The 15,541-nt window shown below is 40.9% G+C and overlaps 1 protein-coding gene across 1 annotated transcript; it reads right to left on the reverse strand.

The window, feature by feature from the left end:
• Window positions 1–1,883: 1,883 nt before the first annotated feature.
• Window positions 1,884–15,331, reverse strand: C2H6orf58 (chromosome 2 C6orf58 homolog). The gene is made up of 6 exons (XM_009950861.2): window positions 15,010–15,331; window positions 10,664–10,750; window positions 6,530–6,714; window positions 5,233–5,366; window positions 4,542–4,780; window positions 1,884–2,065 (listed from the first exon to the last, which is right to left on the reverse strand). The coding sequence occupies exons 1-6, from the start codon at window positions 15,329–15,331 to the stop codon at window positions 1,884–1,886; spliced, it is 1,149 nt and encodes a 382-aa protein (XP_009949163.1).
• Between the last annotated feature and the right edge of the window lie 210 nt (window positions 15,332–15,541).

Raw genomic sequence — 15,541 nt, forward strand, 5'->3', positions numbered from 1 at the left:
TGCAGAGGGATCTGGACAGATTGTCCAACAAGGCCAAGTGCCAGGTCCTCCACTTGGGTCACAACAACCCCATGCAGCGCTACAGGCTTGGGGATGAGTGGCTGCAGAGCTGCCTGGCAGAACAGGACCTGGGGGTGCTGGTCGACAGCTGGCTGAACATGAGCCAGGAGTGTGCCCAGGTGGCCAAGAAGGCCAACAGCATCCTGGCCTGTGTCAGAAGTAGTGATACTCAGTAGGAGTAGGGGAGTGATCGTGCCCCTGTACTCAGCACTGGTGAGGCCGCACCTCAAATCCTGTGTGCGGTTTTGGACCCCACACTACAGGAAAGACATTGAGGTGCTGGAGCGTGTCCAGAGAAGGGGAACAAAGCTGGTGAAGGGTCTGGAGAACAGATCTTACGAGGAGCAGCTGAGGGAACTGGGGCTGTTTAGTCTGGAGACGAGGAGACTGAAGACAGTCCTTATTGCTTTCTACAATTACCTGAAATGAGGTTGTAGTGAGGTGGGAGTTGGTCTCTTCTCCCAAGTGACAAGTGATAGGATGAGAGGAAATGGCCTCAAGTTGTGCCAGGGGAGGTTTAGATTGGACTTTAGGAAAAATTTCTTTACCGAAAGGGTTGTCAAACATTGCAACAGGCTGCCCAGGGAAGTAGCGGAGTCACTATCCCTGGAGGTGTTCAAAAAACATGTAAATGTGGCACTTCAGGACATGATTTATTGGGCAGGGTGGTATTAGGTCAACGGTTGGACTTGATGATCTCAGAGGTCTATTCCAACCTAATGATTCTATGATTTTTAACTACACTGTAGTTCAGGCTGTAATCTGACAGGATACAGCAGGCAGTGGCTGTATTACCATCCTCTGCTCTCCACCACATAAAGGGAGCTCCAGCTATGCCTGCTCTCTAGGGGAAGTTTTCATAAGGACAGAGGATCCAAGGCAGCAATGGTCCTAAGAAACTTCAACCCCTGTCTGCCTGCAGGACCCCTGTCCCACTTCCCCCCAATCTGTGATGCCAAGTTGTTATAATTGATTCCAAATCACCCAGAAGATTGGGATCAGCACATGGGTCTGAGCGTGCCAGGTGCTGGGAGTGTGAACAGTGCGAACACATCTCTTCCTCGGTAATCAAATGTAGCGTATGGCATGCTGCAACTAGAAGGGTTAGACATGGGGGAATAGAAAAGCAACTTGTGGCTGTACAGACTATGTAATCACATAAATTGATAGATAGATCAACGTTTTCCTGAGGTAAGCGAAGTGAATCAAATACCAGAAATCCCTGTTGTTCGTGTAAAAGCTGCTACAGAATAAGCTCATTTGCTTCAGGACTTCTCAGGACTGGCTGCACAGTACCACATGAGGCATGCACTTGTTGCAGAGCAGCATACTGAGGGAATCCATCTGTACTCAAGTACTTAATCTGATAAGCCTGAAAGCTTCAAATTTGATTGCAGCTGTTCATGCAAAATAACGGCTTTGGGGGGGAAGCAGTCAAGGCATTGGTTTTGGATCAGAATTCCAAATAAAAGTTTTGGATGATCATCTGTTAGACCATCAAGGATCTGAGTAATTACATATCTGGTGGCATCCCTGTACACAGGGAAAAAACCAGTCTGAAACAGAATATAGTTTGCTTTCATTTAATTTTGTCTCCAATGATACATTATTTATAAAGTCCAAAAAATTAATAAAGTAAGATTTTCTGTGAGGCATTTTATTTATAAGGAAATGAGTTAAACAAATGAGGTAATTAGGAAAATTAAGGGTAAAATATTGATTTAACGTGAGAGAGATGCACACATGGCTACTCAGGAAATCCTGCTGTAAGAAATTACCAAGACCAGATTACCAGACACATATCTGCTAAAAGATTACTTCAATCAATCTTGGAACTGCTTTTTCTCAAGAAACAGCGCTGTCAAATCTGCTCCTTTCAAATCATTATATATTCCCAGTGGGTCAAAATTCTGGCTCGAAGCCAAGTCTTCAATCAGTTTTCGGCCCATTTTTCTTCCTGCTTCAGTAGACATAGCCTTTTGCCAGAGCTTCAGCAGCAATCCTCCTTGGAAAGAAACACAATGTGACATTGTCAAATTAACATGGAGCACACGCAGCTTGTGGCACACAAGGGACGAAGCGCACGTCTGGCAACAAACACCCACCGCTCTTCTGTGGAAGGTGAAATGTAGACAAAGCTGAAGTGTGCCAATGGGGTAATAATTGCCTACAAATGTGTGGGGAGACACAGGCCATTCATTTAGCTCAGGATCCTTTGTACTGACAGACAACTGGGCTTGTTCTCTTGTCACCAGTGTTGCAAGTCAAAATGATTGAAGACGCATGCTAAGGTCTTGGTCTGCAATTGCACATAGCTTCATGGCTTATGAAGCAGCAGCCTGGTAGTTATGATCATGCACATCTTTGTTTTTGCCTTAAAGCAACCAAGAATTTACACTTCCTGCTATCTAAGGCCTCAAGCTAAAGAAGCAAATGATCCTAATACTTTCATTCAGGCAATAGGCAGTGGCTCTATAGGAAGTGTGCCTGACCAGCCCAGCAGTAGCATCAGTTTTCAGGATAGTCAGTACCTACTTCCCACTCCTCTTAATGCTGATCTTAATGCTGGTGGATAAAGGGTCCACAGGGGAAATCTGAGGGTAGAAAAAAGTCTACTAGAAAACCAAGAGGAGTTTATTCTCCTGGAAAATATGCTTTTGTACATAAGTGACAACAGTGAAGAATTGATTTTGCACAGTATTGAACTGGGGGTATGACAGGACCACAGGAAAGTTGAGGTCTTGAATAACAAGGCAACTGCTGGTCTGCCTTCAGATATCAGTGAGGGGCAGAGCACAGAAAGTAAAGCTTCTTGCTGTCCATGAGTCGAGAAGTTTTAAAGGCAACACAGCACTGTTTCAATACAGGTCCCTGCTGGGCTGGCAGAGGAAAATAAAGCGTAATCAAACTCTGAATCAAGAAATCAAATCTCACTCTGGGTTGGGCAGGGCCCTGTCCTAAGAGGTTCTGAAACCCTCTATCTGCTGTTGAAGTTTGCAGCACCAGAAGAGGACTCCACATCTCAAAGGATGTATTTAAAAGTTTGAGGAATCCAACTGTACAAAACCTGTATCTCACTTTTTGTCGTCTGAGTTTTGTAGCAATAAGATCTAGTGTTTCAGGTCCCTGCTGAGTCTGGATCCAGACTCAAGTCAAATTTAGTTTAAAGCTCCTTTTCTGATCTGCAAGTCAGTCACCAGGTTGAGTTAGCTGGCATTTAACTCTCAGCTGAATGCAAAGCCCATCCCTTCAATGGAGAGTCAGGGAAATCTCCTGCCTGCAAAGCAAGGGATTTCAGATATGGACTTCATTATGGCTGAACCTGCATGAAAATTCTTCATCCCTCTATCTCCTTCCTTCTACCGTCTTCAGCATCCATGCCACTTTTCCTCTCTCCCTCCAGTGCTGCCCTCATCTGCTTTGCTGCCCTGGTGCTCTGCTACCTCCTTGCTGCCCTGCTGGTCCTGCTTTCCCTTGCTGTGGCCCCTTCCCCTCCTGGAGGTAGGTCAAGAAACCCTGAACTGTGGCATAGACTACCAGACATGAGATAGAGCTGTTACGATTCTCACTCAGACTTTGAGGAATAATGCTGTCTATGTGAAAGCTGTGAGTGAAGCACTCTGTGATGTGAGGATGCTCTTTTGTAAAACGGAATAGCTTTATTAGATGTCTTTTTCGGCTACAAATACAACTAATAAGAGGATTTGCACTGAAATGTATGAACAGAAGAAGAGGATCACGAAACAAATGCCATAGCTCTGGATACTAGTTTTTCAGTGGATTTTTATATTGTATTTTCATTTAAAGATTCAAAATAACTCCTTCAAAAGGAACAAACAAAAGTAGCCAAACCAGCAATACCTATGAATGAACTGAAACCTCAGAAGGGTGTAATTCTGTGTCTCACCGCTGGATGGTGATGCACAACTTATTTTAGTGAACGTGATGAAGCCAGCATTGTCTAAAGACAGTTTTGCTGGGACAGATGATATTCTCTGTTAAACCAAAGACTAAGATAAAAAGAAAAAAACAAAATCAGAACACTTGTGGACATACAAACTGTTGTTCATGATCTTTTGCCCATTTTTTAGCAATGACCTCAACCGATTAGTAACTTCATTTACAGCTTTAATGGTTTCAGATTTAACTGGTGGAACACAAACTAGTGCCTGTGTTTTTAAAGTTCCCATGAAAACTGGAGGAAAAAAAGGAAGATCATCTGCTCCAACAAACGATGCATTTGTGTCATGTGAAATCCTCACTGCATATCGTCAGTGCTATCCCATTGCTGCATTTGCTCTCTGGTGTGTTGTTTACTTATGGTTGTATTTTTAGCTGTACTGTTTTACTGTTAGTCTCTAGGAAGTGTTTATACTATTCTAGATATAAAATTACGGTGTTCATATGGAGAAAGATACAGAAGGAGATAACAAGATATTAAACATCTACGGACTACAAACATTTGTAGGTCAGGCTTGTACCTGTTAATTGATTTCCTTTGTGAAGAGCTCTCAGTGAAAGCAGGACTCTATTTTGCTGGGGACTGAAGTCACTAATGGATGGGAGGACATCCCTTTCAACGAGCATCCTCTGGGGCAGGAAAGCCTGGAAGTTGTTTGTGGTTGGTAAATCTGTAGAGAAGTGTGTGGCTGCAATGAAATCTACAGCAGTAGACCAGGCTTCACCGAAATCTGCTTCTGGATAAGAAAGATATTTTAAGCTGAAAGAGATCAAAATAAAAATGTAGCAGATAATTGAAATCACCTGTAGAACACATTAGTTGATCATTTATCCCAAATGTGGTTTTTTTCAGTATAAAATCCTGAGTGTTCTCAGTGCCACAGTGACTTAAAACCCCCTTCAGCAGTTTACACCTAATTTCTCCTGGCATCACTGCCTCTGCCCAGACTAAACACAGTTCCTGGCTCGGGCTCTGGCTCCTGGAGAGAAATCAGCATCTCATTTTAAGCCCACAGCCTGCCTGCCTGTTGCAGCCGGGCCGGTCGTCTCTCGCTGGTCATCCTGTGCTCCGGGAGAGCAGAAGGAATAGCAAAGCCTAAAGAGTAGAGGCCTAAAGTAAGAAAGCTGATGCAGACTTTGTTGGGATGCTGTCCTTCCAAAGAGGCATGCAGGTGGGAAGATCCCGCTTGGCCACCTCTCTCATCCCCGTACCTGTCCTGGAACTTGGGCAGCGCGCAAGCAATGGAGGCAACGTGCGCTCTCCACATGAGATGGAGGGCATCATCCAGTTTGAAGGAGGAGAAGGCTGCAGGGCTCGTGGCTTTGTGTTCTGTAGATAACAGATACTGCAGCAACACAGAGGAAAAAAGACAGAGAAACAGGGGGGAGGTTTAAATCCAATGAATTTTTTAGACTTATGCACATACGTCACAAAATAGTAAGTTTGCAAGCTGAGTTTTGAGTAGTGCTGCTTTGTAAATAAGTATAATGAGTGGCATAGGGACAAAGGGATGATCAATATAGATTTATAAAGTGAATACATAACCCCACTGAACAGGATTTGCCATTCTTTGACTTCAACAGAGGGAGCATTTTATCAACTTTAGTTATTTTGTCATAATAATTCAGTGGACTTTTGTATCTGAGTGCCATGGAAGCTTCTGTGCTGAAATATTTGATTCCTTGAAAACCTGCTTAAGTTCCTTCAGCCACAATTTTCTGAAGATTTTCAGAAAATAAGAAAATGATTCTTAGAGGTTATCATTATAGCTAGTTGACGAGTAGATCTTCTATAATAACTTCTGAAACATGCTGCTTAGGAAAAATAATCTTAAAACAAATACAGTCTTGCTCCTAAAACCTCTACCTTCACTCACAGTTGCCAAGAGGGATTTATGGTTTAAATTTTCTGATCGTTATCAATTATTTGGCTACCAACAAAAATGTTGAAAATAGAAGTCTATCTATAAAAATAGTTATTGACTCTATTAAGTAAGAAATATTGTCATCTTTGGGATTAGGGAATAGCTGAATGAGGACCAAAGAGAATATCTACTTGCATAAATAAATGTCCTTCTGAACGAAGTTTCAGCATTTTCAGTTTTTTAGATGTTCAAAGGAATAAATGAACCTTATAAAACTAACACAAGGCCATTTCTCAAGGGTAGTGTTCTATCTTGCGTGCTTATTCTGCATTGCTAACATAAGCAGTATAGGAAGAATACAAATATAACTGTTAACAAAACAACCTCTTGGGACAGACTCCAAAATACAGAATTATCTTAAAGGAAGGCAAAAATCCATAGCCTGTAAAAAACCTGGCCTTCTTATCTGTGACTCACTTTATGTCATGCTTTTCATTTTTTCTGCTTGTTACTTTTACATCAAGCTGTTATTGAAAGCAAACCAAGCTCTCTGAAACTTACAAACAACAGTAATAACAGTTTCTAAAGTTAGTATTATGGTGTCATTTCCTACAAAATATATTAAAAAAAAAGTAATTTTTTACTTCAAAATAGGCCTTCCAGTCATCCATGAGCTTGGGAAAGCGAGACCGGCAGTCGGCAACACTATAACAGAAATCAGCTCTTCGCTCCTCTGGTGGTAGTATTTCTATCTCGTACTGAAGCTGCCCAAAGAGGCCAGCCTCCACTGCCCCCAGAAAGGGTATGACAGCCAGGTAGTAATTCATACCTGTAAGAGTAATTAAAAAGGAGGAGGTGTTAACCACAAGCAAATGAAAAATTCCCACATAGAAAAAGGAACACTGTCCCAAATGCAACTGTTTCAAATTGACATACATACTGAAATACACTAATGATGATATCCCTGTTGATTTAGATATGATTTGTAATAGTCATTTATATATGGTCCTTCAATAGCCTTGCATGAGCTGACAGGGTGCTATACTTTGCAGGAAAGGATAAACAACTGGAAAGAGTTGGATCTTTTTAGGTTGTCATGGACAGGTCATCAAAGGTATCTCAGATATTAGTTGAAGACTAAGTACAGAAAGACTAAGGGGTACTCCATGAGTATTGTTTTCATTTAAAATGAAATCCTATGATGCATATAAGAAAGGAAGAGGCAAATACTAATGATACATTACTGGAAAAATAATAATTTTGCTTTTAAAAAAGATTTTGCTCACTGAAAACTGCTTGGAAACTACCTCAGTTTGTTTAGATTTGTTTTAGGATGATGGCTTCCTTCAGTGTGATCCATAAGTTGGAGCAGTCGGATCCAGCATGTAGGAAACCCAGGCTCAGTTCTCATGTGTGCCGGACCACATCTCCAGTGAGAGTGCCCATATGACTGTTTGATATTCCTCATTTGGAAGGAGGATTTTAAATTCTTCTCTTAATTGTGTCCTCTTTGTAGAAATAAAAGTTAATAACTTTCAGTGAAGAAGACCCTGGAGACCAGCTGTTCTCCCTCTTGGGAGAGTACTCCCAAGTCATTTGCTCATGCTTGGTCTCAATACCAGACTGTCTAAGTATTTTGTATGCAGTCCCAGCAGTGAGGACCAAAATCTTCAAAACCTGACCACCTACCATGTGTTCCTGTCCTACTCGTGGGAAACTATTGTTCCACCTCCTGTATGTGGGTCTGGCTGGGAATTCAGGAAGAAATGTATGGCCAGCCAGAAAAGCAAAGCGAAAGTCCCAAGTGACAAGAAGATAGTGTTGCACTGGGAGTCATTGCTAAGCTCGGTCTGGCTTCTCGTTCACTATTTTTATGAGAGGTGTTGAAACCTAGATTTTGCATTAGAAATTACTTACATTCTTTTAAGTGGTCTTGCATATATTACATATTTGTACCTGCTTGGGTGACTCAGAGGGCAGAAAACAATGCAGGAAAAGACTGTACTGAATATTATTTTAGGCAAAAAGAATTGTAGGCAAACTGAAGTTCTTAAGCAGGGAGTCTTTCATACACCTTGGGGTGTATTAAATGTGAGTTTCTGGTTTAAGCTCATTCCTGGCTTCATATGCCTACTTGTGCCAGAGAGGGCTGCCCTGAAGGCTAGCTGAAACTACTTACCCCCTCAGAACAGTAAAAGACGTTTCTGTGCAGCCTGAAAGACTTTTTGCATATTTCTGCTGCAACAGGGTGAATCAAGGCTGAGTTTATACATTTTCTGGAGACAAAAAAAAATGGTATCAAGTAAACGTGACATGTTTAGAGGTAAGTGAAAGGCATGAATGAAAACACTGAGAAAGCAAATGTGGTGGTTTCTATTCCAGAAAGGTCCCCTGCTCACACAGGGCTATGCAATGACCCTTGTTACTTGCCACTGCATGAGACACCTTCCCACAGAGCACGTAGTGCTAGCTGCTCACAGAGATAGGAAACTGAAGTTGAAGCATCACAGTGAGCTTTGGTTTTACTCTAAATTTACATTTTAAATTTACTCTATCCTTACACCTTTGTCCCCTTGAAGATACCTGTATTTAATTGCTGTCTCACAGCCAGAAGCTTCATTCAAAGGGCCTCTACAACAAAGTGCTCCTGTGGTAGGGCAGGGACAGAGACATTCACTGAAACCTGCCAGCAGGTCCGGTGGAACAGGACACTTGTGACAGGACAGCAGGGAAGCTGAGGGAGTGAGGGACAGACCTGATGGAGGGAAAATGTGCTACAGGAAAAAGAATGTGAGGCTTTCCCTAGGAAAAAGTATTTAAACTGGAGGACTTACAGGGCCTTTTACCATAATTTTATTACCTTTAGATATATAAATAGTGATTGTAATCTACAGGCTGGTCTTGCCTTTACCCTCACCCTATCTGTCAGTTCCATTTCTTTAAAAATAGAAGATAAACTCTCTAAAAGAGTCGGAGTTCAAGTTTCAGACTCAGATCAGAGGAAAATTCAGCTTTTGAAAAATGGAAACAAAAACATTGTTTAGGAGACTCTATTTGGACTGGTTGGGGTATGGTATCCAGTGTGTGTATGCAAATTAATTAAATATTTTTGATTAATCAAGTGAGAAAATTTAAGTTATGTTTTTTCATGGGCTCAGAAAAAAATTGCCTTGCAAGATGAACTCTGGAAATCTAGGTATGCGCTGTTGTTTGATGAGTCTGTTTCCATATAGACACTGGCTTTAAAAATACCGGAGGGAAATATGCTGCACATGTTCTTGCACTTGAGAGAGAAAGCATTGTAGTATTGGAGCTTTTTCTATTGATGCTACAAGTGTTATTCATTGGGCTGCCCTGTCCAACAATAAATGATCCATGTTGCATGTGGTGTTCCAGATTCCTTTGTTTCCTCTCCTGCAAAGCTGTTAGCTAGAAGTAGTTATAACTGGTTTTTCATTTCTATGTAAAAAAAATGGTTATAGTATCCCATCTCACACACTATTATTGCTCCCATGATGCTGGCAGTGGACCTACCATTGTGTCCCCAGGAGGATAAGGTGCTCTGCCATATGCATCAGGAGTGATGCCAACAGCACATACAGCTGAGTTAGGTCACAGCTGGTCCTTCAGTTGAGTTTGCCTTTTCTCTGCATTGCCTACTGCAAGAGTGATTCCAAATCTGACATCAGCATCACTGAGATGACACTGCTTCCTGCAATGCATATTTGCTTAGGTGTAATGCATAAACTCATTCTCGTGAAACACCTACAATGTACATTTTTACAAATTAAGTTCTTGTGTCTCAGTCTAAGAGAAACCATGTATTAACTTGATCCCTCCAGTTCAACAGGACAACATATGAATGGCCTGAATTATCAAAATCGTCCAGGAATTTTTGGATGTTTCCATTTTTGGGAAGACTGAATTATCTGGATGTGTATTTTTAGAGATATTGAGGAAACCACTGAAAATGTCAGGGGCATTGACACTGGAAATTCAGATCTTTACACTTCTCACTCCCTCTCTGTCACTGTCTTCAGTTTGTTGCTACTTACAGGAATAACAGAAAAAAAAAATTAACAGAATTTCAACCTACCAGAACTCTAAAGCCAAGATTAAAGTGAACAGAAGTTGCCTCATAGTTCATGTACACCAGGTCAAAGTATTAACTAAGTTTTATTGAGTACTTGAAAGCCTGCTGGATAAATGTCAGTGTAATGAAGATAATGAAGTTATTTGGATGTCATGGGCACAAAGTCTCCCTTTATTTCATTCTCTGTAGCCTACTGGCCACAGTGAAGTTGTGGAGGTGCAGGTGAAGGCAGAAAAGTCCTGACAGATTTGTATTACCGAAAGTGATGCAAGAACCACAAAGATCCGTGCTTGACATTCTCACACTAAGTTTTAGTTTGATGTACTAGCATTTAAACTGAACAAATCTGCTTTGGAGTAATTGGAAACTGTAATTTCTACAAACGTCTACAAATATGGATAGCTGTCATGGTGTTTCCCACACATTTTTACATGCATTTTTTCAGTGTGAACATTTTTAAGGCTGAAAATTTGCAGTTTTTTCCTTCCTCAAATAAGTCATCAGAGTCAATTAACTGTATTTACTCACTCAAACTTAGGTGCCTTGCTGCAAGTTTTTGATGGACAGTTATGTAGCACTGAAATTACTTTGCAATATAGAAGTCTAAGGGGAAAAAAGAGTCTAAATTGCCTTCTAGGACACTAATCACATTTTGGAGAAAAACAGTGTAATAACATATACTTACAGGACCACCAGCTTCTTGCAGATATGCACAGGGCGTCTCCATCTTCATAGCCACAGGAAGTCACACTGGAAGGATCTGCTAATCTGCCTGAATCAAATGAAATAATACACAAAATACTTCTCAATCTTTTTCACACAAGAAATCCCACTGAGATTAAAAAAATACATAGCAGTAAAGCATGCAGAGTTTTCCTCAGAGAAGCAGAACAGTTACTGTTGTTTTGCTTCATAAACTACTGTTCCTAGAGTAGCTGAATTTCTCAGTCAATACTTCATGCAGTGTATAGTAATTTCATTGTGTTTTACTGTTCAATTTATTCCTCACTGTAAATGTATTCTGAGAATTTATGGAACTGTCTGAAAGCAGGACATTGCAGTGATATTTTTATGGAGATGTGAATAAATATACATGCACATATGGACAAAAACACATGCATAGCTGATGCATCATTTCCAATACATGCAGGGCTGCTAGTGTAAGAGAGATGCTTAACAAGCAGAATAGCACAAATTAAATGTGCTAGTAATTGTCTCACCTAATTGGGCTGTGTGATACAGAATCCCTTCCTGTTTAATGATGCATACAAACATGGCCTCACTGTGGAGCTAAGCATGCAAATGTTGTTGTACCTGATTAGCAGGGTTCTCGAGCATCTGTGCTGTAGCAAACATGCAAGACATTTCACAATTATTTGTGACAGCATGTAAGGCATGTATTACTTTAAGCACGTGACATGGAGAAACAACCTAATTCCTGAAAGCATAATGACAGGAAGTCTGCTTTAAGTGTATGATGTGAAATTACCACGGTCATGTCCAATGACTTGAGCTATTCCAGAAGGTCCCAAACTCTGCCCTGCTGAGCACTTACTCTCTGATGAGTCAGCTGAGTAACGACAGTGTCATTTCTGTCAGATTAGAACTAAATCTCATTACATTCTTTGAAAAACAAACTACATTTTCTGATACTTTTTGCTTGAGAAGAAGAGATGATCATGAGCCATGTGCATACAGATTATCCTAATTATCCTGTCTCACTGACTGGACAGAGCTTGTGCTTTGGGGCATGCTAGCTGCTCAACCCTGTATCTTTCAGTAGAAGAGCATGGAGAGTATGAACTTGCAGTGGTGAGGAATGCAGTTCAAGATGATTTTTTAAAATGAAAAATGGTATTTTTTAATATTTACAGAAAGATATATTTTTTTCAAGACTCTGTTTCCACACAGGGCGTCAGAAATAGGCAACAGTAGTTCGCTGGTGTGCAAAGGGGATAAATGGGAAGGAAAAAGGAGAAGAAGAAAATGATGACAAAATGTTGCAGGAGAATTGTACATGAGATTTACCAAAGATTGGTAGTGTAGGTGTTTTGAGAAAATGAAGAGTCCCAGGCAGTATCAGTGATAATTATAAGATATGTATAAATTACCTGGAGCTGGAAGCACTAATCCCACTTCCAGGTCTACACTTCAGTTTTGTCCTCTCTGCTCCCTCCTATTCCCCGTGCCCAACATGATTGTTATTTCAGTCTTCAGGTCTGCCTAAGCTGACTCCGTCTCTCTGTATTGACAGTGCCTCCCAGCTAATGTCATTACAAATTATGTGCAACTTCATAGCAAGGTTTCTCCACTATTTTTTGTGTCAACGTTGTTAATGAAAAAGCTAAATGCAGTTGTTCTCAAGAATGGTAATTGAAGAACTCTGTACATATCCTCCTTTTAGCTGTAAACTTCCCTTAGCAACACTCGTCACTAAGTTCTCCTTCAGGTCTTCCTTTACCAAATTTGCAACTCCCTGTTTCACTCTTATTTTGTATGCTTTGATTTTACAAAGGGAGGAAATGCATTTCAGGACTTTGGTAAAACACCACTTATATCCTAAAAGAAGATACTGAGTTAGTCTGACACAATCTACCTTTGATTCATGTAAGCTGCACTGTATCCCTTTTTCTATTTAGCTCCATGTCTTTAAATATTCATTCCCCTATACTTATTCTAATGTCTCATCTGCTGCTGATGTAAGAGAAATAAGTATTTTTGTGTCCTTACCCCATTTTTTCTTCTTCTGAAATACAGGTACAACCTTTCCTATTCTTTGGACATACAATACCACCTGGATCATTCTTAAAGTTCTTGCTCCTGGATTTATACATCTATATGTCAGTTCTTCCAGATGAGGGTAGAGACTATCCAGTTTCCTCAATCTGTATAGGTAGGACTCGCAGTTTAGCTCTGTCTTGGAAGTGACAATTCTATTTCCACAATCTCATTCCTATCAGCCGTGCCGTCTCAACATTGTTGTCTCTACTGTAAATTTAGGCAAATTACTGATTTCATTTTATGTCAATGAGTAGATTATTGCAAATCTTTGAACCGCTCTTATTAAGTAGCAGCTTCAGTTGCTTTTTGTGAGTTATATAGGACCATATCCATAAAAAATATTTTCTCAGCGACATAACTTTCGTGATCAGATGGAATTGTTAATTCAACAATTTTTGTAGTGTTTTCAAGGATCTGTTGTCTTGCACCATGAACTCAAATCCTGCTTTTGTTTGCCCAAGCTTATCATGTCAGTATACAAATGCTTCAGTCGTTCCTCACTAATCTAACTCAGCTGCCTATCTGGATTAGGTTTAGCCAGTTGCTAATTTCATTACTGTATGCACCAAAAGTATGTCTTTCTTTCCCCCGTACTCATTTATCCTTCAACTTCTCCCATTTTTTTTTGCTGTAAAACTCTTTCCAGTTATGTACTATTGCTCCTTCTACTATTTTTTAACCTTCTGATCACATAATTTAAAAAATACATCTCCTTGTCTAGGGACAAGTTCTATGACTCTTTGGCAGGTGACAGTAGGTTTTTACCTGTCTGTGCAACCAGGTGCAAACCTTCCTCTCACCTGCCATGTCCCTCACCTGTATTTGGGAAATGTCACTGCAACCAGGCACACCTTCACTTTGTGGATGAGGCCACACTACATAACTAGATCCGTTCCAGCAGGTCCTCACTCAAGTGCAGCTTCTGCATCCAGTCATCTTTGCCTCTCTATACATTCGTCAAGTCTCCTGCTGCACTAGCTATCCCCTTCATCTTCCTTTCTTTTCCTATACATAAAGAAGGGAAAGAGGAAAAAGCTTGCCTAAACTCCAACCAAATTCTTCTCACTGCTGTCTGTTTGCAGCTAGTTGCCTGACTGGATTTTGCTTACTATACCTCCTTTTCCTCATGTTGAATTAGCATTTAATTTTTCATTAGCTGCGACTAAATGCTGGCAACCTTCCTTCACCACCAGCTGCAGCACCTCTGTCTTCTTCCAAACATACAGCTTCAGCCAAACCACCACCTCATGAAACTACAGATTACAATAAACAGAGAAAACAACAGGCAGACTGATGCATTTGCTTACACCTGGTTACCACCAGGCACAAGTTCCTGAAAACATGCTTGACTCTTATTCCCTTCTTCCCACCTCTACTGGTTGCTAGAACAAGGCAAGTCAACTCTGCATTTGAATGGAAAGCTTCACTGTCTGCAGTGAAGCAGCATGTGGAAGAATATGTTCTCTGATAAAGCCCTTGATAAGATATTGCAGCCTTAGCCTCAAGGGACCTTTCACAGGTGTTTCTGTGTCTGCTTGCATGGCCAACAAGCAAACAAGAATGACTGCCCGAGATAATAACCAGCTTTTGGAGGAAGAGTCATTAGCATTTGGACATAATTTAAAAAACAAAACCAAACCAACCAACTAACCAAAAAAACCCCACCACCCCACAAACAGAACAAACTTTAATTTTTGTAAAAAGCGTATTTAGAAAATAATGAGGCTACTTCTAAACTGATCAAAAAGGGCAAATGGAAACAAATTCTCAGAGGGAGAGGTGGACTTCCAACTGCCCGTATTAGAAATGAAACTCAAACCTCCAACAGAAAATCATAACATTAACAACCCCCAAAAAAGCCTATTAGTTAATAGTTTAAGAACAGCACTGCAGAGCGCAGGCCCTGAAATCCACCTACTATAAACTTGAGCAACTGGGAATATCTTTTCAAATATTTTCAGCTAACTGAAATATTGCCCATCCAAACCACAAATCCTCTGAATTCTGACCAGTCCTATGTGTAGCAATACCTTCTCCTATTACAAAGTTTAATAGCTATTTCTCAACAAAGCAAGGGTGTTCCCTTCATTCAAGATTTCTCTTTCAAATTGGCGGCTTAGCTCAGTATGTCAAAATTTACACCGTCTGAGCCTATACTGGACTTGCAAAGCAGAAACCTTGGAAAGGATGACCCAAAGTAGGTCTGATGAACACTTTGGTGTTCCAGTAGCTTAAGGACATAATTCATACCTGTACGAAATTGCCACCCATGCTGCAATGGTAATCCCCACAGAATATTGCCGAAATTTTGAGATCTAAAGGTGGTAAAATATTTGGCTGAAGAGTTTAGCAAGGTCTTATACATTCCCAGTCGTTCCAGATAGTTCCAAGCATTGATGACAATCTTCTTGTCCTTTGCTAGGAAATCCAGCAGGTTTTCAGGAGCAAGGTCCCACAGAGGGGGATAGACATCTTCTCCAGTGGCATTTTTTTCACTCTGTGCTGCAGCAGTTGCTGAACTCAGGGTAACAGTCACTATAAGAAAAGCATGCACGCCAAAGTAGAGTCGCATTGTGAAGGTTTGTGAGCCAGGTGCTTGTGGCTGCAGGGCATTTATGAAGAAAGGTGAGGGCTGGGCAAAAAAGGGTGACTCAGACACACAGGACTCTGTCTCACTTCCCTCTTTCCGGTGACCCTGACATGGAGTTTTCAGATTAGCAATCTGTGAGTAACGCTCTGTCCTCCCCGTGGGATCTGAGGAGCAGCAGCAGATGTTTAAGAG

Source organism: Leptosomus discolor, chromosome 2, assembly GCF_034619465.1.
Source record: "Leptosomus discolor isolate bLepDis1 chromosome 2, bLepDis1.hap2, whole genome shotgun sequence".
Taxonomy (NCBI): Eukaryota; Metazoa; Chordata; class Aves; order Leptosomiformes; family Leptosomidae; genus Leptosomus; species Leptosomus discolor.